Genomic DNA, 24076 nt, shown 5'->3' with positions numbered 1-24076 from the left:
TAAAAACGTGTGAACGGAACAGGGAATGTGAGTCGAAAGCAGACGACACTTTCCACGGTGCGCCTTGTTCCGACGGTTATTGCGAGAAGAACAGACGGCATGGGCAAATTATTAAAAAGGAAAAAACATTGATGTATTCATGAAGCTGCTGCTTTCTGCATGTGTGAATAGCAAACAAGGCAAAAAAAAAGAGAAGAAGAATGTGTTTACCGCCAAACAAAGCCTCGTCCTATTAAGGCGCTTTCTGCTTCTTACTGTGTAATCAGATGAAAAATGAAAAACACTTTAGACGTTCTTGACCGTGAAAAATTGTCGACGGCAATTTTTTTCTGTTCAATGATTCGTTTAACCCAGGGGTCGGCAACCCGCGGCTCCGGAGCCGCATGCGGCTCTTTGATCACTCTGATGCGGCTCAGCAGCTTACTTGCTGAACCCCCCAATTTTCCCGTGAGACTTCCGGATTTCAGTGCCTCTCGCAGAAAACTCCCGGGATTAATATTAACAGATTTTCACCCTTACGGCTATAATAGGGGCGTGCCATGATGGTACAACATTTGGTGCCCTCTACAATCTATATTAACAGCGTGCCAGCTGTCCGTGTTGTTATACAATATACATCTTCTGCTTGCACACGTACGTGACAGCAAGGCATACTTGGTCAACAACCACACAGGTTACACTGACGGTGACCATATAAAACAACTTTAACACTCTTACTAATAATGTGCCACACTTTGAACCAAAACCAAACAAAAATGACAAACACATTTCGGGAGAACATCTGCACCTTAACACAACATAAACACAACAGAACAAACACCCAGAATCCCATGCAGCCCTGACTCTTCCGGGCTACATTATACATCAACCTCACACATCAACCCCCCTCTCTGTGCGTCGGTTGAGGTGGGCGGGGTTTGGTAGCGGGGGTGTATAATGTAGCCCGGAAGACTTAGGGCTGCATGGGATTCTGGGTATTTGTCCTGTTGTGTTTATGTTGTGTTACGGTGCAGATGTTCTCCCGAAATTTGTTTGTCATTCTTGTTTGGTGTGGGTTCACCATGTGGCGCATTATTAGTAAGAGTGTTAAAGTTTTTTTTTTTTTATACCGCCACTGTCAGTGTGAGCTGTGTGGTTGTTGAGCAAGTATGCCTTGCTGTCGCCTACGTAAGCAAGCGGAAGCCTCATACAACGTGTGGCTAATCAGGCACGCTGACTGTAGTGGGTGCTATATGCTGTATCATCACGGCACGCGTAACGCTCCAATCATTTAAAACCCACGTGCCGCACCAGCTTTCAAATTCCACATAAAGGTGTGGGCAGTGTGTCTGAGACCCCCAGTTATACATAGCACAAAGCAAAAAAAAAACTTTGTATACAGTGTTATTTCATTTAAAATTTAAAATTTTTTTTGCGGCTTCCATTGTTTTCTATAATTTGTGAAACTGGTCAAAATGGCTCTTTGACTGGTAAAGGTTGCCGACCCCTGGTTTAACCCAAGGGTCGGCAACCCAAAATACAAAAAAATAATCGTTCTGGAGCCGCAAAAAATTAAAAGACTTACATAAGTGTTATAATGATGGCAACACATGATGTGTGTTACGTTCGTTCCCCCGGGATGCAAACGGACAACTCCAGACAGGACGTGCAGGTAGGAACATCATTTATTTGTCAAAAGTCAAACAAGTACCAAAAACTGAAAACAAGCCAGAGTAAAAATGTGCCGATTGCACTCAAAGCTAAGGCTAACACTTAGCATAGGCAAGAAGCAGTGACGTGCGGTGAGGTTGATGGCTGGTGAGGCACTGACTTCATCACAGTCAGATTTACAAACATATGAACCCTAAAGAGTATCTTATTCACCATTTGATTGGCAGCAGTTAACGGGTTATGTTTAAAAGCTCATACCAGCATTCTTCCCTGCTTGGCACTCAGCATCAAGGGTTGGAATTGGGGGTTAAATCACCAAAAATGATTCCCGGGCGCGGCGCCGCTGCTGCCCACTGCTCCCCTCACCTCTCAGGGGGTGAACAAGGGGATGGGACAAATGCAGAGGACAAATTTCATTACACCTAGTGTGTGTGTGACAATCATTGGTACTTTAACTTAACTTTAACTTTACACATACAAACTGTAGCGCACAAAAAAGCACATTTAATAAAAAAAACGTTATTACGGTCTTACCTTTACTTAGAAATTAAGTCCATGCGCCGCAACTAAAGCCCTCACTTAAACTTTCCACGTGCAAGATTGAATCTATTTAAAAAAAGTGTAACCGAGGGTTTATAAATGTCGCCTATACTGTATGAAACTACAAAATAACAAACATGGAGGCTCCAGTTTACACGAGGACCACTTTATTTACCTTCTTTCAAAAACCTCCGCAACGTGTCATCACTTCCGCTCTTAGCGCCTTCAAAATAAGAGCTCAAGGCATATACTGTATAACAGCGCATAACAGGAACTTAACATCACAAAGAGGAAAGCCCATGAAAATAGGTTACAAAAGTTATTTAATAAGAAGCCAAAAACAATAATGTTCGTGTTGGAGGAGTTGTGAATTAGATACACCTGCAGTCTGCAGGTGTACTTAATGTTGTGGCCCTGCAGTCATTCACAACTCTTCCAACACGAACATGATTGTTTTTGCACTTTTTGGCTTCTTATGAAATAACTTTTTTAAATAGATTCAATCTTGCACGTGGAAAGTTTAAGTGTGGGCTTTAGTTGATATAACAATTCTACGGCGGGGGTGCAGGAGGCGGGATTACTGGAGCCTCAGCCAGTGCATCTTTTGCAGCCGTTTTATGATCGCTCAGCACAAGAAATACGTTACACACATACAGTTGTTGACAAAATACACTGTACATTATATACCTCAGCTAACTAAACTATGGAAATGTATAATATAGTTCATATAGCAATACAGTCTCACTGCACAGCAGGCCAGCAGTTAGCCGAGTCCGGAATCCATGTTGAGGCACTGAGTGACGTGCCTCAACTGGCTGCTGTTCACCGCACCGTCTCTTCTCAGTATTTGAATGGCAAATGTGAAAATTCAGCGATTTTGAATAAAAATAATCTAAAACTGGTGAAGTTAAATGGAAAATAACTTTATAGTATAATCACTGGATACATATAACAATTTAATTTTAATTTTTTCTTTTTACATTTTTTTTCTTTCCATGATGGCAGGTGAGGTCCCGCCTCACCTGCCTCTAGTGACTGCACGTCACTGGCAAGAAGACAAGGAATACTCACGTAACTGTAGCACATGGGTGTCAAACTCTGGCCCGCAGGCCAAAATTGGACGTGTAATTTCACTTGGCCCTTGAGGCGATATCAAATTAACACTAGAGCTGGCCCGCCGATTATATACAGCGGCGGTGCCGCGGTAACACCGCATTCACCGCTAATTCTCATACTTGCCAACCTTCCCGGGAGACTCCCAAATATCAGTGCCCCTCTCGAAAATCGTCACGTCCGCTTTTCATCCAGTCCAACAAGTGCTGGCCCAGTCACATAATATGTGCGGCTTCTGCACGCACACACAAGTGAATGCAACGCAACGATACAAGGGTTCCGGGTATTTGTTCTGTTGTGTTTATGTTGTGTTACGGTGCGGAAGTTCTCCCGAAATGTGTTTGTCATTCTTGTTAGGTGTGGATTCCCAGTGTGGCGTATATTTCTAACAGTGTTAAAGTTGTTTATCCGGCCACCCTCAGTGTAACCTGTATCGCTGCTGATCAAGTATGCATTGCATTCACGTGTGTGTGTGTGTACAGAAGCCGCACATATCTTGGGCCGGCACGTTGTTAGAATGGATGAAAAGCGGACGTGACGACAGCTCGTAGAGGACGTTAAAGGCAGTGCCTTTAAGGCACGCCCCCAAGACTACAAGATATAATGACTGATGAACACCTTCGTTCGATAATGAAGGTTGCCTCAGCTCAAAGCCTGAGCCCCGACATTAATAAACTAGCATCCAAGAAAAGATGGCAGGTATCTGGCTTGGGCACATCAGATTAGATCAGTGTGCTGCAAACTGAGCAGTTTAAAGTCCTGAATGGTTGGTTTATTCATTGTTATTTTATTGTCAAATTTATTAGCCTGTGGAAAAAGTTAATGTTGATATTTACCTCAGAATGCTGCAAATAGAAAAGAGGCATTCAATTTTTATTTAAATTGTATTTGATATGCCATTGATATTTTTGAATTATTATTATTATTATTTGAAACTCGATTTTGCATGTCACTATAAAGTTATATAAGCCTTGCTTGTTCAATATTCAATGCAAAACTTGTTTGGGTCCCTATTAAAAGGTTAATTTGTTCAACGTTGGCCTGCGGCTTTGTTCAGTTTAAAATTTTGGCCCACTCTTTATTTGAGTTTGACACCCCTGCTGTAGCATATAGCAGACAATGAAGCCAGACCGACTGACCGGCAAAGGCAGGCTTAAATAATGCCTCTGATTAGTGCTCGGGGAACAGGTGAGCGTCCCGAACACCAATCAGAGGCAGGTGAAAATAATAAGCAACCATGGTAACTAAAACAAACTCAAGGGTGCACAAAACAGGAACTGAGGGAGTCCAAAACTAACCAAAAATACCAAAAACATGATCCGGGCCACGGATCATGACAATGTAAGTGGCTAATTAGCTATATTAGCCTACTATCAAAATGACCATGTGTCGCAGGCTGACGTATATCTTCGTTGACAGAAATGTTGAAATGTAATATTTATTCTACACATTTATACAACATTGGAAAACATTAGTAAAACTTCTCAGAAGGTGAGATAACTCCTGGAAATTACTGGCTCACAGGGCCGGCCCGTGGCATAGGCCGTATAGGCAAATGCTAAGGGCGCCGTCCATCAGGGGGCGCCACGCCAGTGCCACAAATGTTGGAGAAAAAAAAAAAAAAAAAAAGAAAGTTGGTACTATTATTTCTAAATACAAAAAATAATCCCACGTTAATTAAAATGCAAAGTAAAGCCTATTTAATAGAAATATTATTTGTTACAACATTACCAAAGGCCAAAGGTATAGATGTGTGTGTCCAAGTTAAAGGAAACGTCGGGCTGTCTTCTTCTAATGGATTTATTACAATCTTTGCAAGCTGGGTAACGTTTGCTGTGGTCTGGAACAACATGGTGCACAAACAACTATCAGAAATGCAGCCAATATTACATACAGATAATGTGTCATGAAACATGGAAAAATAAACTAAATACACATTAGTAAAGGAAATTAAATGTAAAATATAATATATTTGCTGCAATATGTACATACAGCTAGCCTAAATAGCATGTTAGCATCAATTAGCTTGCAGTCACGCAGTGACCAAATATGCCTGATTAGCACGCAACACGAAACGATAACATCGACAAAGATCACCTTTGTGCATTCACGCACAGTATAAAACGTTTGGTGGACAAAATGAGACAAAGAAGGAGTGGCGTAAAACAGGTCGGAGAAAGTTGTACATGTAAACAAACTGCGGTGCGTTCAAGGACTTGCGAAATTAGGAAAAAATGGCATGTGCCGAATGCGCTCATCAGTGAAGCATGTTTCCTGGAAACAGTGGGATTTCTAACAATTTCTAACAATTAGGAAGGTTCGCTAAAGAGCCGCTTGTGGCTCAAAACCCCCGGTTTCACCAATGACCTAAGAAAATCTGGTTTTAAGATTCTGCAACATCCCAAATAGTCCTAATTTAAGAATTGCAAGTTGAATAATGCTTGTTTTCAGAATAAATTATTTATTTATATCTTAAAAGTCCTGCTAATTTAGGATGTCATTAGGTAAAATTAAGTAGATGCATGGACAGATAATTTTATAATTCTTTTGTATTTACTCCCCCTAAAATCTAGTCTTTTTATGTACATTTTTGTCATCTCTTTTTTGCAGTGCAAAAGGTTAATTTTAGTTTTTTTAACCAACCATTGTTCTGTGAGTAATTTTACTTGATCAAAGCCTTTCCAACATTCCACACGACAAAATAATACAAGTACGCATTTTGATTCCTGCTGATATCGGTTTAATATCGGTATCAGCCAAGGCTCGAGGGTCCAATATCGGTATCGTATCGAAAGTGAAAAAGTCATATAGGAAAAGTGAGACATAATTTGCTAAAACTAAGTAATACTACCGTATTTTTTGGAGTATAAGTCGCACCGGAGTATAAGTCGCACCTGCCAAAAATGCATAATAAAGAAGGAAAAAACCATATATAAATCGCACTATGAAAAAAATTGCGACTTATAGTCTGAAAAATACGGTAAACAATATTTTGACAACCCAACAAATAATATATTGGCGTATATATATCGTTATCGGAAGAGGGTCGTTTCAGCAAATAAAATAACATTTATGTTTTTAAATAAATGGTTTGGATTAGTCAACTTTTCAAAAAACCACAGATCGAATTTTAACTAATCTTTTTGTGGTCTCAAGCATGATTGCAAACACTCAGTCCCTCCTTGAACAAACATGTCCAGTACATCCTCACAGACCTCTTTGGTGTGCCGTCAGCGGCGCTGCAAGGTAGCTTCTGTATTTTTCTGGGAGTTCCGACGATGGAAAGCCCGCACACTGGCATCGCTTCAGCTGGTCAACAACGCTCCTGGGAGAAGAGAGTTCACTCTGTTATTCATTGGAATGTTGGATTGCGTAACACTTGGCTGCTGATGGAGAAACGTGCGCTGGTGTCGGTTGCGCATACCGCATGAAACCACGGGGAATAAGATGGCGGACCACTGAAAATGACGTTAAATGATGTTGCGGACCACGTAAAATAATGTGGCGGGCCGAATAAAATAATGTGCGGGACTACGTGGGGGGCAACGTCAAATGATTTGGTTGATCACATAAAATGATGTGGCAGACCCCGTAAAAGGATTTGGCGGACCACATAAAATGATGTGTTGGGCCACATAAAATGACGTGGAAGGCCACTAAAAATAATGTGGCGGATCACACAAAATGACGTGGAGGACAACATTAAATGATGTGGCAGACCGCTTATAATAATATGGCGCATCACGTGGCGGGCCACGTAAAATAGTGTGGTAGATCACATAAAATGACGTGGCGGCCTACATTAAATGATGTGGCAGGCCATGTAAAATAATGTGGCGAGCCAAATAAAATACTACGGTCACATAAAATGAGGTGGCAAACCACTTGACGAGCCACTGGAAATGATGTGGCAGGCCATGTAAAATAAAGAGGTGGGCCAGCTATATTAGCCTACTATCAAAATGACCATGTGTCGCAGGCTGACGCAGATCTTCGTTGACAGAAATGTTGAAATGTAATATTTATTCTACACATTTTTACAACATTGGAAAACATTAGTAAAACTTCTCAGAGGGTGAGATAGCTCCTGGAAATGACTGGCTTAGAATGGCCAAAGGTAAAGATGTGTGTGTCCAAGTTTAAGGAAACGTCAGGCTGTCTTCTTCTAATGGATTTATTACAATCTTTGCAAGCTGGGTAACGTTTGCTGTGGTCTGGAACAACATGGCGCACAAACAATCAGAAATGCAGCCAATTTTACATACAGATAATGTGTCATGAAACAAGGAAAAATAAACTAAATACAAATTAGTAAAGCAAATTAAATGAGCTCAAATATACCTACAAATGAGGCATAATGATGCAATATGTACATACAGCTAGCCTAAATAGCATGTTTGCATCGATTAGCTTGCAGTCATGCACTGACCAAATATGCCCGATTAGCACTCAACACAAAACATCAACAAAGCTCACCTTTGTGCGTTCGCACACAGTATAAAACATTTGGTGGACAAAATGAGACAAAGAAGGAGTGGCATAAAACACGTCTTTCTGTGGCAGCGTCAGGGAAAGTTGTACATGTAAACAAACTATGGAGTCACAGTCCACACAATGGTGAGTTCAAGGGCTGCTGAAATTATTAGGACAAAACGGTACTTTCATCAGTGAAGCATAAACACAAACATATTAAACAGTGGGCTTTTTAACAATTAGGAAGGTTTGTGTCATGTTTGTCCTCCTACAGAAACCATATTACAACAAATAACATATTTTTCACCCCATTTTCTTTCCATTTCCATACATTTTTGAAAAAGCTCCATGGAGCCACTAGGGCGCCACTAAAGAGACGCATGTGTCTCTAGAGCCGCAGGTTGCTGACCTGGAATTAATTAATTAATTGAGGCATAATGAATGCAATATGTACATACAGCTAGCCTAAATAGCATGTTAGCATCGATTAGTTTGCAGTCATGCAGTGGCCAAATATGCCTGATTAGCACTCCAACACAAAACGACAACATCAACAAAGATCACCTTTGTGTGTTCGCACACAGTATAAAATGTTTGGTGGACAAAATGAGACAAAGAAGGAGTGGCATAAAACACGTCTTTCTGTGGCAGCGTCGGAGAAAGTTGTACATGTAAACAAACTATGGAGTCACTTTTGTGCGTTCGCACACAGTATAAAATGTTTGGTGGACAAAATGAGACAAAGGAGTGGCGTAAAACAGGGCACTTGACGAGCCACATAAAATGACGTGGCAGGCCATGTAAAATAATGTGGCGGGGCCGAATAAAATGTGGTGCATCACATTAAATGAAGTGGTGGGCCAGAGTGTGCTTTAATGTATGGCGTGTCAACAACAGCATTTATGAATCCAGGCTCCAACCTCGTTGCCAGCGGTAAAAAAAAAAAGGATGCGTCTATTTGGGGAGAGGTGCTTATTTGTTTCCAAGTACAACAAAACAAATCTAGGACACAGCGTCTTTAGCACATCTTCATCTATTAAAGCGGGGGCCGCGCTTTGAGGCGATACGGACTGTTAATACGATACCGCGCGTTAACACTGCTTCATAGAGCTGCATATGAATATGGAAATGAGCAATAAAAAGTCTTTCTAGCCATGAACACAGGTACATTTGTCACACACTCGCTCCATTTAATACGTGGCACCAATGCAGCAATTACTCACACGCCACAAACGTGCACATTTATTCCAGCCGGCTAATGTACGGTCTGCTCTGTTTGGGTCCTAAAGCATTATTGCCCAGGCTGACCACGCTGACAAAAGGGGGCGTGACCTTTGCTTATTATTGCCTGTTTTCCAAAGCGCTTTTACAGAGTAAATTCACAGTGCAAATAGCAAACAGCTCCAATGGGTGGTCAGCAGAGGCCAAGGAACACCACTGTAATTTAGTGTAAACAAATGACAAAATAAAGGGGATCAGACAGGAAAAAGTGCATTGTTTAGCATGCAGGGCGGTGTGTTTACAAGCCGTGCCACAAATAGATCCCCCACGCTTACCGGCGACAATATCCAGCGCAGAATAAATGTTTTGATTGCAATCTCGCCATTGTGAGACGCGGCAGTGTCGATGATGTACCTGGCGGATGTCATCGTGTCGTCGTTAATGGCTAATGACGGTGAATGTACACTGGCAGCTTCATTAGGCTTAACTGTAAGGCCACATGAGCGCTAATGGTGTGTTCGTGTGCAGCAGGAAATGTTACGCCTCTCTTAGCAATTCTGTACGTGGCAGTTATATTATTTTTTTATAGAATAGAATAGAATAGACTAGAATAGAACGTACTTTTTTGATCCTTGGGGGAAATTCAGCACCACAGTTCGCTCACAATAAACAATAAACACTTAGGTATTTTTTTACAGGTGAATAATATACATACAGTCTATTATACAGCATTATTCACATGTGAATAACATAGATACAGTCTATTATACAGCATTATTCACATGTGAATAATATAAATACAGTCTATTATGCAGCATTATTCACATGTGAATAATATAAATACAGTCTATTATACAGCATTAATCACATGTGAATAATATAAATACAGTCTATTATACAGCATTATTCACATGCGAATAATATAAACACAGTCTATTATACAGCATTATTCACATGTGAATAATATAAATACAGTCTATTATACAGCATTATTCACATGTGAATAATATAAATACAGTCTATTATACAGCATTATTCACATGTGAATAATATAAATACAGTCTATTATACAGCATTATTCACATGTGAATAACATAAATACAGTCTATTATACAGCATTATTCACATGTGAATAACATAAATACAGTCTATTATACAGCAGTATTCACATGTGAATAATATAAATACAGCCTATTATACAGCATTATTCACATGTGAATAATATAAATACAGTCTATTATGCAGCATTATCCACATGTGAATAATATAAATACAGTCTATTATACAGCATTATTCACATGTGAATAATATAAATACAGTCCATTATGCAGCATTATTCACATATGAACAATATAAATACAGTCTATTATACAGCATTATTCACATATGAATAATATAAATACGGTCTATTATACAGCATTATTCACATGTGAATAATATAAATACAGTCTATTATACAGCATTATTCACATGTGAATAATATAAATACAGTCTATTATACAGCATTGTTCACATGTGAATAATATAAATTCAGTCTATTATACAGCATTATTCACATGTGAATAATATAAATACAGTCTATTATGCAGCATTATTCACATGTGAATAATATAAATACAGCCTATTATACAGCATTATTCACATGTGAATAATATAAATACAGTCTATTACACAGCATTATTCACATGTGAATAATATACATGCAGTCTATTATACAGCATTATTCACAGGTGAATAATAAAAATACAGTTTATTACACAGCATTATTTCCACGTGAATAATATAAATACAGTCCATTATACAGTATTATTCACATGTGAATAATATAAATACAGTCTATTATACAGCATTGTTCACATGTGAATAATATAAATACAGTCTATTATACAGCATTATTCACATGTGAATAATATAAATACAGTCTATTTATTATTCACATGTGAATAATATAAATATAGTCTATTATACAGCATTATTCACATGTGAATAATATAAATATAGTCTATTATACAGCATTATTCACATGTGAATAATATAAATACCGTCTATTATACAGCATTATTCAAATGCGAATAATATAAATACAGTCTATTATACAGCATTATTCACATGTGAATAATATAAATACAGTCTATTATACAGCATTATTCACATGTGAATAATATAAATACAGTCTATTTATTATTCACATGTGAATAATATAAATATAGTCTATTATACAGCATTATTCACATGTGAATAATATAAATATAGTCTATTATACAGCATTATTCACATGTGAATAATATAAATACCGTCTATTATACAGCATTATTCACATGTGAATAATATAAATACAGTCCATTATACAGCATTATTCACATGTGAATAATATAAATACAGTCTATTATACAGCATTATTCACATGTGAATAATATAAATGCAGTGTATTATACAGCATTATCCACATGTGAATAATATAAATACAGCCTATTATATAGCATTATTGACATGTGAATAATATAAATACAGTCTATTATACAGCATTATTCACATATGAATAATATAAATACAGTCTATTATCTGCTTACGTGCAGTGATATTACGGATTGTAGATGGTGAAATCCCTAAATTTCTTGGAATACCTGGTTGAGAAATGTTGTTCTTAAACAATTTGCTCACGCATTTGTTCACAAAGTGGTGACCCTCGCCCCATCCTTGTTTGTGAATGACCGAGCATTTCATGGAAGCTGCTTTTACACCCAATCATGGCACCCACCTGTTCCCAATTAGCCCGTTCACCTGTGGGATGTTCCAAATAAGTGTTTGATGAGCACTCCTCAACTTTCTCAGTATGTTTTTGCCACGTGTGCCAGCTTTTTTGAAACATGTTACAGGCATCAAATTCCAAATGAGCTAATATTTGCAAAAAATAACCAAGTTTTCCAGTTTGAACGTTAAAAGTATCTTGTCTTTGCAGTCTATTCAATTGAATATAGGTTGAAAAGGATTGGCAAATCATTGTAGTTTTGATTTACGATTTACACAAGGTGCCAACTTCACTGGTTTTGGGTTTTGTGCATATTGCAGAGGGTAGTGTGTAGATTTAACCTTTAAGGATGAGCACATTTTATACGGACAGTTGTTTATGATTCTGTATGTGTGCTCTAAATGTCGCTTAACTTGACACAAACCCATCAGTTTCCACTCACGGCTTCGATTTACTTTCTGACATTTGTTTGGGCAAGCTCGACTAAATCCTTCGCTCGGTTCAGTCCCAGCAGCCAACGTCTGGGGCCTGTCAGGAGGATCTGTGTAGATACAGCAGGCTGACGTTCCACACAGCGTGTGAAATAGTTATCAAGGAAATTGTGGAAATTGTCCCCGACTGGGCAAAACATGAAATAATTGCTTCGGACCATTCCTGCTGCCAATGTGCCTGCAGAGCGATAGTTCTCGTTAGAGCGGCAGACAGAAACAGCAGCAAGAAGCCGTCTGACTGAGGAGGAGACGAGATTAATGAGGAAAGCAAGCTGTGAAAAGGGGCTGCGAGTTTTAACCTTTCAGACGACGCTCATTAGAAGATGTGGACATTCTCAACTTTAACCCCGGAAACTGACTTTTAGTACAACACTTTCTTTTACTTTACTGACTTTACATTTGACATAGTTAACATTATCCAGCCCTCCATCTATTTACTAGTGGTGTCATCATGCAACTTTTCTTTATTGGAGCCTTGAGCTTGGGCCTATACCAATATCAATCTGATACCAGATCAGGCCTGCCGCGGAACGGGGTGTTGCCAGGACCAGCCTCGAAGACAGCGACAGGTGCGTGGATGGCCCAGGTGGGCCTTGTTATCTAATCACCTGTCGCCTCTATTAGCAGCAGCCGTGATGAGACGAGTAGTTGGAATTGGAGGTGCTGCTGAGCTGGACGCAGGAGAGAAAGACAGTTTGCTGGAAAGCAAAAGACTTTGCACTATTTATGAAAATAAAACAGTGTTATACCCGGAATTCCTGGCTCTCCTGGCAGTGTGTGGTGGTCTGAAGAACCCACTTGAGGACAACCAACAGTGTGTAATAAGTACAACGCTTTCAGTATTACCACTTTTCAGTGCACAACAACAAACACAATAAAACACCATAAACCAGGAGTGTCCAAACTTCGGCCCGTCCGCCGACGCCTTCAAATTGGCCCACAAGACGGAATCTTGCCCGCATGGAGATTGCATTCACAGTAAAAGTCTAGCATTATTTATCCTGATATTTTGTCACTATCTAGTAAACAACAATAGTTTTTGTCAGGTTTAAACATCGATGACATCTATTAAACGAGACAAGACGCAAGGAAATAAACAGAGACAGAAATCAATTTGGCTCAATTTGAGGAGAAACGCCTGGACACTGTACCCTTGAACAGTGTCTCAGCACGCTCTGAGATAGAAGATTGTATGCCACCTCTTTTTATTTGGACTTTCCCTTTTTACATAACAACAGCTGTTTCTAAAGGAATGGGAGTTATGCAAACAGCCATTGTTTTCGGTCACATTAACACAAAAGAAAAAGATGCCTCGGGCTTGGGCTGGTCCTGGATCAAGCTTGGGCAAGTCTTGGATCACAATAGATAACCCCTCCCGTCTTCTCCCATCGTACACAATGGAATTTTACAAGCCTTTGGCTTGGTACAACAAAGACAGCCTCTGTCTGCTCGCCGGAAGTTTTACGAAAACGGAAAATTTTGTGATAACTTACACATAATTATTGTAACAGTTTTTTCTGGTCTTAAATGAGAATCTGAATGTGCAACATTTATTTATATGACCCAATGCAAACAACCTTCCTTAGTCATAGTGCAAAAAAAAAATCAAAAAAATCCAACCAAGACAAAATGTCAACAGACATGGTCACTGAACTTTGTGGATATTATAAAAAAAAATGCTTATTCACCATAAAGATTCTAAATTACACTCATTCATTACAAAGCATGATGGGAAAATTGCAAAACACTCCACATCCCATGCATGTTTTGCGCATTTTAGCTGCTTGATATTTCTGATTGATTACACAACTTTGAGGTCTTTACCGAAGTAAACAAGGTAGAAGTTGAACTTTCACGCACCGTTAATATACTATTAAATTAATTATATAATTAGAGTGTCCGCCCTGAGATCGGTAGGTTGTGAGTTCAAACCCCGGCCGAGTCATACCAAAGACTATACAAATGGGACCCATTACCTCCCTGCTTGGCACTCAGCATCAAGGGTTGGAATTGGGGGTAAAATCACCAAAAATTATTCCCGGGCGCGGCCACCGCTGCTGCTCACTCCTCCTCTCACCTCCCAGGGGGTAATAAAGGGTGATGGGTCAAATGCAGAGAATAATTTTGCCACACCTAGTGTGTGTGTGACAATCATTGGTACTTTAACTTAACTTATATATTCATTATATTATTCTAATATCTACACATATATGAAGAGGCTCTCTCTTGCTATAAATATATATATATATATATATATATATATATATATATATATATATATATATATATATATATATATATATATATATATATATAAAACAAGATATTATTATCTGAAACAATTCATATTTATTAACACACACAAAAGTACCCAAGATTGGCACCGTACTTGGAATTGGTACCGTATCAGTTCAAATGTGAGTGGTACTAATCCTTACTAAAGATAGCCCTCACTGTAAAAAAAAAAGATTTTCGAATGAATCGCGATTCTTATTTGTAACGATTCTTAACGATTACAATTGTTTTATTTTTTTTATTTTAAATGTATTATTATTTTTTAAATCTGTCCTGTCCAGCCACTCAGACAAATCATATAGTTGATGTAGATGATCATACCTGCTGTACAGATTTACTTTAGTAAAGAGAAGAGTGGGATACTTTTCTTGTTGCCTTATTTGTATTTGACTTTATTAAATATCTGAGTAGAATTTTATCAAATAAAATCAGTTTTCTTTCAAGAAATATAGAAATCTATCACAGCTGTTTATGTATTTTATGGAGGAATGTAGCTAATCATAGAACTGGCACCCAATGTTATTAAAAAGTATGGATTTTGAATTGAGAATCGGTTCTGAATCGAATCGCCCGGTGCCCAAAGATTCACAGCCCTAGTATTCGCAATAAATAAATGTAAAAAAATACAGTGTGGTATTTGTATCGGCGCCCTGCGATGAGGTGGCGACTTGTCCAGGGTGTACCCCGCCTTCCGCCCGATTGTAGCTGAGATAGGCTCCAGCGCCCCCCGCGACCCCAAAAGGGAATAAGCGGTAGAAAATGGATGGATGGATGGATTTGTATCGGCCGATTCCACTTGTGGATGGTCTGTATCGGAGCATAAAACCCTGATCAGAACATTGTGTTTAATTTGCATTACATGACGTTTATTTTAGTTCTTTAAATGTTCTTTTATAATTATTATATTATAATTTTTTTGTATTCTAACTGTACATTATACTATAATAATGATAAATAATTGAACACGTCCAGTAGCTGTCCTACAGAGTCCAAATTTATTAGTAGGGATGATGTTTGATAAGAAATTATCGAGTTCGAGCCCATTATCGAATCCCCTTATCGAACCGATTCCTTATCGAGTCTCTTATCGAATCCAGATAGGTTATTGTATATGGAAAAAAACACAATATTTGGATTAACAAAAGCTCACTTTTATTTTATAAGAAAAATAAAAAATAAAATAAATAAATAAATATTGACTGTTACCCCCCTAAAAAAATTTAAACAATTAATATTGACTGTTGTTACCCAAAGTATATTAAGTGGGATTTTTCAGAAAAACAAATATATATACAGTAACACAAAAACAACATGTCTCTGCGATCACTATAGGTGTATAAATAATAATATAGTGTTAAATAAAATCAGTCCCTTGGGCACAAAACTGAAAATAATACAGCTCTCCAAAAAGTGCACTTCTGCTGCTATTGGAACATACTAACTACACACACTACAACACTAAGAACACCACAGTCATCAATCAACAATTCTTCCCCCCTTACATGAGAGCAAAGCCTGGCAATAATTGCATATTCCCTGTTCTGCCCTCACTATACGTATTGAGATTATACAGCTTGGCAGACAGCTAACAAACAATCCAAATCAGATTAATCCATTTACGCTCTTTATTGTTGTGGATCTTGCTTTGTCTTTTCCTATCTTTACTTTTGTCTTGCACTGGACTGTTATTTTATTTTTTTAACTGAAATACACACAATGACAAATATATAAGCTATGTGATTCAATTAACATACTGAAATGTAATAAACAATATGTAAATATTAGCTTCACACAAATAGTTACTTCTGAGTGTTGAAACTATTTCGATGGTGGAAATACACGACTGGCAGTCCTCAAAACATCCATTGAAACAGTGCACAAAAATTGTTTTTCAATAAACATCTTAGTATCAAACTTAATCACTTTCCACCTTAATATTGAGTTACATAAACAAGTTAATAAATGATAAATGGGTTGTACTTGTATAGCGCTTTTCTACCTTCAAGGTACTCAAAGCGCTTTGACACTACTTCCACATTTACCCATTCACACACACATTCACACACTGATGGAGGGAGCTGCCATGCAAGGCGCTAACCAGCAGCCATCAGGAGCAAGGGTGAAGTGTCTTGCTCAGGACACAACAGACATGACGAGGTTGGTACTAGGTGGGGATTGAACCAGGGACCCTCGGGTTGCGCACGGCCACTCTCCCACTGCGCCACGCCGTCCCTAAGTAAGCAGTTTACTTACAAACTTATCTTTTCCAAGGCTTGTAAGAACTAACACAACTTGTCTACTTCTCAATTGTCTCAACCCGGAAGTGACCAAACTAATGACGCGTAGTATTTTCATATCGCCACAAGGTGTCAGTAAGAGTCTACAATCACAGGGCATTTCCTGTACGTGGGAAGGGATTCGTTCCCAGGGATTCGAATAAAGAACCAACTCTTTTTCTTTACTATAGTGGCCTAAATAACGGGAACCGGTTCTCAAAAAGGGATTTGAGTCCATGGAATCGGTTCTTTTCTTATCAAACAACCGGGGGAACCGATTTCGAACATCATCCCTATTTATCAGATCAATTGTACTGTAACCTCAGGTGTATATATACTGCATACTGTACAATGCACACGTCATCCTTGTGCAATTGTGTCTGCTTGTGTGCAATCTGGCGTTGAGGTGTCATTAAAAAGCGATTCTTGTCTGACAAACAGACTGACTCATCAATAATGCAGTGTTGGGTTTTTTTTGTGTGTTTTTTTTGCAGACGCCCGGGCAGCCGTGGCAGTGGCTCACAGAGTGGCGAACGCTTCAAGAGAGCACTTAAGACGGGACGGCTGGGCCTCACCGTGGGAGCCCCGCCACTGTCACCCCGGCTATTAGCCCTGCGACGGCGCGTCAGAGGAGGATGGCGAGGAAGTGGAGCATCAAGTAGGGGAAGAGACACTATAACATGTGTCTCATGGTTCCGAGGGGGTGGAGGGGTGTAGAGGCTGTCTGATGTCTGATCAGCAGCGTGTGACAAGATTAAGCGCTAAAAAACCTCATAATCACACCCTTTCCCTATCCCCCCTCACACCCTCTCAGGGCACCAACTCCCTTGACAAAGCTGCGGCAAATCAGCACACAGCAGTCCCTCCACTCGAAAGCAAACATCTGTGGCGTGCTGCATGTGGAAACAAAAACAAAAACGCACCTGATCTTCCCCTCCTGTGGCAGCTCATGTGGTGGGTCGTCAGACAGCAGCCTGGAGTTTCCCTCCAGTGTGTACACGCACACACACACCTGGAATGACACACACAAGCATTTTTACTAGTAATAATCACAGCATAACTCATATTTTAGTAATCTCTTGTCCAAACCACAATTTCAGCCGGCCGTATTGTATTGGAAATTTTCTAATAAAGTAGTCAAACAAAGTAGTTTATTTTAGACTTATTTGAGAAGCTCCAGCATCTCAAAGGTGACAATAATAGCAAAGCATGTAAGGAGTGCGCAATAGGAAGAGAGGTGTGTTATCCTTTGTACGCTGAATAGGTGGGAAGGAGGGAGTAGGCTCAGTTTGGAGGGGGGGGAGAGTGCATATGACGCAACTCAGTAGAACAATAGTCGGGACCCGGGGTGGACTGCTTGCCTGTGCATCGGTTGGGGACATCTCTGCGCTGCTGACCTGTCTACGCTCGGGATGGTCTCCTGCTGGCCCCACTATGGACTGGACTCTCACTATTATGTTAGATCCACTATGGACTGGACTCTCACAATATTATGCTAGATCCACTCGACGTCCATTGCACCGGTCGCCCTGGGGGGGGGGAGGTCCCAAGGTTTCTCATTGTCCCATTGGGTTGAGTTTTTACTTGCCCTGATGTGGGATCTGAACCGAGGATGTCGTTGTGGCTTGTGCAGCCCTTTGAGACACTTGTGATTTAGGGCTATATAAATAAACATTGATTGATTGATTGAACAATGGTGCATTGTTAAATGAGCGACATAAAGGGAGAAGAGATACGTTCACATTCAGTCAATGTGGACAAGGTCACACACAGGCCAGAATGTGATTTCCGCACAGCACTATTGCAATTCACACAAAGGTACATAAATGTTTTCCAACACAGTATATTTCGGTCTTAAAGGCGCACTTAAAATTTGTCAACTTTCTCAAAAATCGACAGTGCGCCTTATAACCCGGTGCGCGCAATGCACATATTAATTCTGGCAGTGCTTACCGACCTTGAATATGGTACATGGTGTAGTGATAAGTGTGACACATAATAGATACGTGTGGACTGCAGGTTGACGCCTGTTCAATAAAAGACGATGGCATGGACCCGTAAGCAAGCAACACCACAACTTAAAAAGCTGTCACTACGACTCTTTTAGCCGGAACATTACGGCTACCATAGTCAGACGTACTGTGCTTCAACATACAGGTATTATCATGGTGTGTGTATAAGGACTCCAAAATGGCACATATTAGGAGACACATTATCTGGTGTTTTCTTTCGCAATATTATGCAAAACCAACTTCTCCTACCTATTGGTACCTGCTGTTGTGTTTCTGGGATGTGCATAAGTCCCGAAAATGTGCGTGGGTCCGCCATTGTAGTTGCGCCGTGGTCAATAAGCTCCTTCTTTTTCCTCTATCATCTTGTTGTGAAGCATTCTTCCTCCGCTGTTGCCATTTCTAATACAAAGTAGCATACAGTTCTAACTTATATCTGTCAGTAGACTCGCTATGGAAGCGCTAAAAAACTACTGGTACAACAAATATGACGGGGAGAAGACGCTGTCGAAGTGGAGCCACGTAAATAAGACCGCCCACAAAACGGCGCATCCTGAAGAAAAAGCGGCTGAAAAATGGTCTGTAAAGCATAATCTATGCAACATTTTGACCAAAGAACCACCATTTCGTGTTATGTAGCCCACAAGGAAGGAATCAAATGTAGAAAAAAAGAAAGCGCCTTATTATCCCGTGCGCCCTACGGTCCGAAAAATAAAGTCAATGTTTTCGTGGTGGTCCTTAACTGCCAATGCCTGGGTTTTGTCAGAGATAAGACATTTTTATGGCCTTGATACATTCTTGGAGTCAAATAGAAATGACTGAAAACCCTTGTCTGTGAATAGGACGAAGATTGCTGTGATGTTGGAAGATCCATCCATCCATCCATCCATTTTCTACCGCTTGTCCCGTTCGGGGTCGCGGGGGGTGCTGGAGCCTATCTCAGCTGCATTCGGGCGGTAGGCGGGACAAGTCGCCCCCTCATCGCAGGGCCAACATAGATAGACAACATTCACACTCACATTCACACACTAGGGGCAATATAGTGTTGCCAATCAACCTATCCCCAGGTGCATGTCTTTGGGGGTGGGAGAAAGCCCCAAATTTAATTTAAATGGGTTTCTTTTGCGATTGTAATTGCCTCTCAAATATTTCATCAAAACATTCCTGGTTAGCTAACATCACAATCAGATCATTGATCATTTTCCTCAACCTCCCAGGAGATAGGACATTTCGCCCAAACCCTCCCGTCGCTCCTCTCTAATTCCTGTCTCTCTCTCCCTTCTTCTTCCCTTCTTTAGCAGCATAAAACCGTCCCCCTTTGTAATCTGGTGAGTACGCTAACAAATACTTAAAAATACACTATATTGCCAAAAGTATTTGGCCTCCTGCCTTGACTCACATATGATCTTGAAGTGCCATCCCATTCATGGAATTGTCCAAAATGTTTTGGTATTCCGGATCATTCAAAGTTCCTTCCACTGGAACTAAGAGGCCAAGCCCAACTCCTGAAAAACAACCCCACACCATAATTCCTCTTCTACCAAATTTCACACATGGCACAATGCAGTCCGAAATGTACCGGTCTCCTGGCAACCTCCAAACCCAGACTCGCCCATCAGATTGCCAGATGGAAAAGCGTGTTTCGTCCCTCCAGAGAACGCGTTCCCCCTGCTCTAGAGTCCAGTGGCGACGTGCTTTACATCACTGCATCCGACGCTTTGCATTGGACTTGGTTAAGCATGGCTTAGATGCAGCTGCTCAGCCATGGAAACCCATTCCATGAAGCTCTCTGCGTACTGTACGTGGGCTAATTGGAAGATCACATGAAGTTCGGAGCTCTGTAGCAACTGACTGTGCAGAAAGTCGGCGACCTCTTTGACTTCTGTGCTTCAGCATTCCCTGACCCCTCTCTGTCAGTTTATGTGGCTTACCGCTTTGTGGCTGAGTTGCTGTTGTTCCCAAACTCTTCCATTCTCTTATAATAAAGCCGACAGTTGACTTTAAAATATTTAGGAGCAAAGAAATTTCACGACTAGATTTGTTGCACAAGTGGCATCCTATGACAGTTCCACGCTGGAAATCTATGAGCTCCTGAGAGCGGCCCATTCTTTCACAAATGTTTGTAGAAACAGTGTCCATGCCTAAGTGCTTGATTTTATACACCTGGGACCAGGCCAAGTGATTAAGACACCTGATTCTGACCATTTGGATGGGTGGTGTTGCGTTTTGGACCAGTTGTTCCTCCCAGGGAATTCAAGTCACAAGTCGCTCCCAAGCTCTTTACGACACTTAAAGCTGAGTAGAAAAACCACCAGAGACAGAATAGGTATTTTGTAATATATTTGCAAAGCTTTGCATATACATTGAGACCAGTCCAGCATAGAACATTCAATCGCACCGCTAAGATGGTCTGCCCTCCCGACCAAACCCTCTCCCCTCTTAAGTCTCTCTAGTCAAAACACATGCCCATTATCTCTCTTTCTACATTCCTCACTCGAGGTTAAGCACACAGTTTTGCAGACAACCAAAAGACCACAATTGGAAGAAAAAAAAGCTGTTTTGTAATATGATTATGAAATGAAAAGAAGTAACACTTAAATTCGGATATATGTAAATATCTGCCTCCGAAAGTATCTGGCCACTGTCGGCCAGATACTTTTGGCAATATAGTGTACATTAGCTTTCTCTGGGCAATAGGAAAACTTACAAAAACAGCCTACAGTCCGATCATCACCTCCATCACTGCCTGGGAAACTATTATTTGAATGAAGAAAATGCAAGCATGTGTGCAGTACGTGCGTATTACCGTGCTGGGTAGCAGCGCCTGGACGCTGTCTCGAAGGGCCGCTCGCAGCGAGCGCGCGTCGACAACCGCTGCCAGCTGCAGCAGAGCATCCTGGGGAAGGAGACAAACACATTGCCTGATTTGTGTCTGGCTGTTCTTTCACAATAAAACTCCAAAATGAAGCCCTGAGCTTAGTTTCCTCATTTTGTGTGAAGTATTTTGCTCCTTCAAACTGCCAAAAAAACCCCACCATTAAAGTATAACACACTGGAGGCTCTGAAAGGAATTAGTTTCGCTCTTCGGGACATGTAATGCCTTTATATCATGTAGTGTGAAAAAACGGTTAGTTTCTTGGGCGAGAATAAGCTCATTAGTCATAAAATCACAGCGTGAACAAAAAATATTATTATGCAGGTTCTGCTTGAGCTTCAAGGAGGGCTTGTTTTTCTTGCTTACATTTATTTAACTGTTTTAATGTCTCATCAAGGCGAATCACAGCCGAGACGAAGCGAGCAGGCCGTCCTCTCTATTCAAGTTTGCAGGCATGCTGGAAATGTTCCGTGGGATCTACGCGTACTCAAAACTGAAAAGTATTCAACCTCCATTGGTAACTTTCCAATGGGCGGTGGGTTTTAAAAAGCACAATGATTGTTTTAATCTGCGGTGGAACCTCAAAATGTTTTAGTACGACTCTTTTAGCCGGAGCATTATGGCTACCATAGTCAGACGTACTGTGCTTCAACATACGGGTATTATTATGGCGTGTGTGTATAAGGACCCCAAAATGGCACATATTAGGAGACAAATTATCTGGTGTTTTCTTTCGCAATGTTATGCAAAACCAACTGTTAGAATAATTGTTTCTAAATTATCACAAAAACTTTGTATTACATTGTGTTCCTGACAAGAAGACAAAAGGCTGTCTTCGAAACCTACCAAGAGTAAGGCTCGTAAAACTCCACTGTGTTGGGGGGGGGGGGGGGGGCAAGATGAAGGTGTTCCTGTGTTCTTTCATGTATGGTAATCAACAGAAGGATGTTGTTGTGGCTCAAGGACTTCAGAACGGAGAGATGACAGGATCTGCCAAATTTCCAGACAACCTCTTTTTGAAGTATTTTACGAACTCTTTTTGAACTATTTTATGGGACTCTTTTTGAACTATTTTACGAACTCTGTTTGAACTGACCTTTTCTGTGAATTGTTTACGACCTTTTCTGTGAACTTTTTGCGACCTTTGTCCTTTGGAAACAAAGGGTCCAAAATAAAAGGAGGAGGCATGCAATCTTTTGGCAGAGCGTGCTGAGATACTGTACAAGGGTACAGTGTGTCCAGGCGTGTCTCCTCAATTGAGTCCAAATTGAATTCTGTCTCTGTTTAATTCTTTGCCTCTTGTTAATAGATGTCATCAGTGTTTGAACCTGACATCTTCTTGGTCCTTCGAGCCGGATTCCAACACGTTTGATGATTCCAGCAAAGGTGAGTAAAATCAGAAGACCATGGCACCCACATCTCTCATTGAGGAGCTGCTTTTCCTGCACCCGGGCTGGAATCTGAAGACTGACGGAAAACCGAGGACAAGAGGAAGGAACGCAGAGTTCAGTGAGTCCAAATTGAATTCTGTCTCTGTTTGATTCTTTGACTCTTGTCTTGTTTAATAGATGTCATCAGTGTTTGAACCTGACACCAACTTCTCCTACCTATTGGTACCTGCTGTTGTGTATTTGGGATGTGCATAAGTCCCGAAAATGTGCGTGCGTCCGCCATCGTAGTCGCGCCGTGGTCAATAAGCTCCTTCTTTTTCCTCTATCATCTTGTTGTGAAGCATTCTTCCTCCACTGTTGCCATTTCTAATACAAAGTAGCCCACAGTTGTAACTTATATCTGTCAGTAGACTTGCTATGGAAGCGCTAAAAAACTACCGGTACAACAAAGATGACGCTGTTGAAGTAAAGCCACGTAAATAAGACCGCCCACAAAACGGCGCATTCTGATGAAACGGTCAAAAAGCGGCTGAAAAATGGTCTGTAAAACATCATCTATGCAACATTTTGACCAAACTGGTCAAAATGCATTAGAGTACTAGTTGAATACGATTAGAAAACCATTCATTGTACAAAAGTTTTCAACTTTGTTATTCTTCTTAAAAACTGAAAGATGAGAGACAAGTGGGTTATTAGTCTGATCTGTGCACATACTGAGCACCGAAACTGCCGGAGAGAGAGTTGACTTTCTTTGACATGTGTTTGGGATCCAAATAAAGCTGGAAAACAGCATCCAAGCATCTGTCTTCATGAGCCAATTAACTGCACATTGACAATGCTCACATCGTCATCCCCCACAAACGTCAGGAAAAGCGCGGGTCACAACTTCAAAACGTTTACGCCTTTCTGTTGTCACGTTGCATTCTCACAGCATTTTAGTGTGTGAACTGTTTGGGACTTCACAATCTGATCAAAGCGGTGGGAAATACTGGA

The 24076-nt window shown here is 40.3% G+C and overlaps 1 protein-coding gene across 4 annotated transcripts in view; it reads right to left on the bottom strand.

Annotated features, from left to right (window-relative positions):
* The window catches only part of pde2a (phosphodiesterase 2A), a 509748-nt gene that overhangs the window by 84846 nt on the left and 400826 nt on the right, over nt 1-24076 (bottom strand). For 3 of the 4 annotated variants that reach the window (XM_061925765.1, XM_061925766.1, XM_061925767.1), the window contains exons 3-5: nt 21624-21713; nt 17732-17820; nt 6519-6628 (exon numbers count right to left, since the gene is read on the bottom strand). In XM_061925765.1, the coding sequence (XP_061781749.1) occupies nt 6519-6628; nt 17732-17820; nt 21624-21713 (289 nt within the window). The remainder of the gene's footprint in view (nt 1-6518; nt 6629-17731; nt 17821-21623; nt 21714-24076) is intronic. The other variant, XM_061925768.1, reaches the window with a different exon arrangement.

This window comes from Nerophis lumbriciformis, linkage group LG30 (assembly GCF_033978685.3).
Source record: "Nerophis lumbriciformis linkage group LG30, RoL_Nlum_v2.1, whole genome shotgun sequence".
Taxonomy (NCBI): Eukaryota; Metazoa; Chordata; class Actinopteri; order Syngnathiformes; family Syngnathidae; genus Nerophis; species Nerophis lumbriciformis.
Note: the sequence above shows the minus strand (reverse complement) of the source record. Positions and strands in the feature narration are given on the sequence as shown.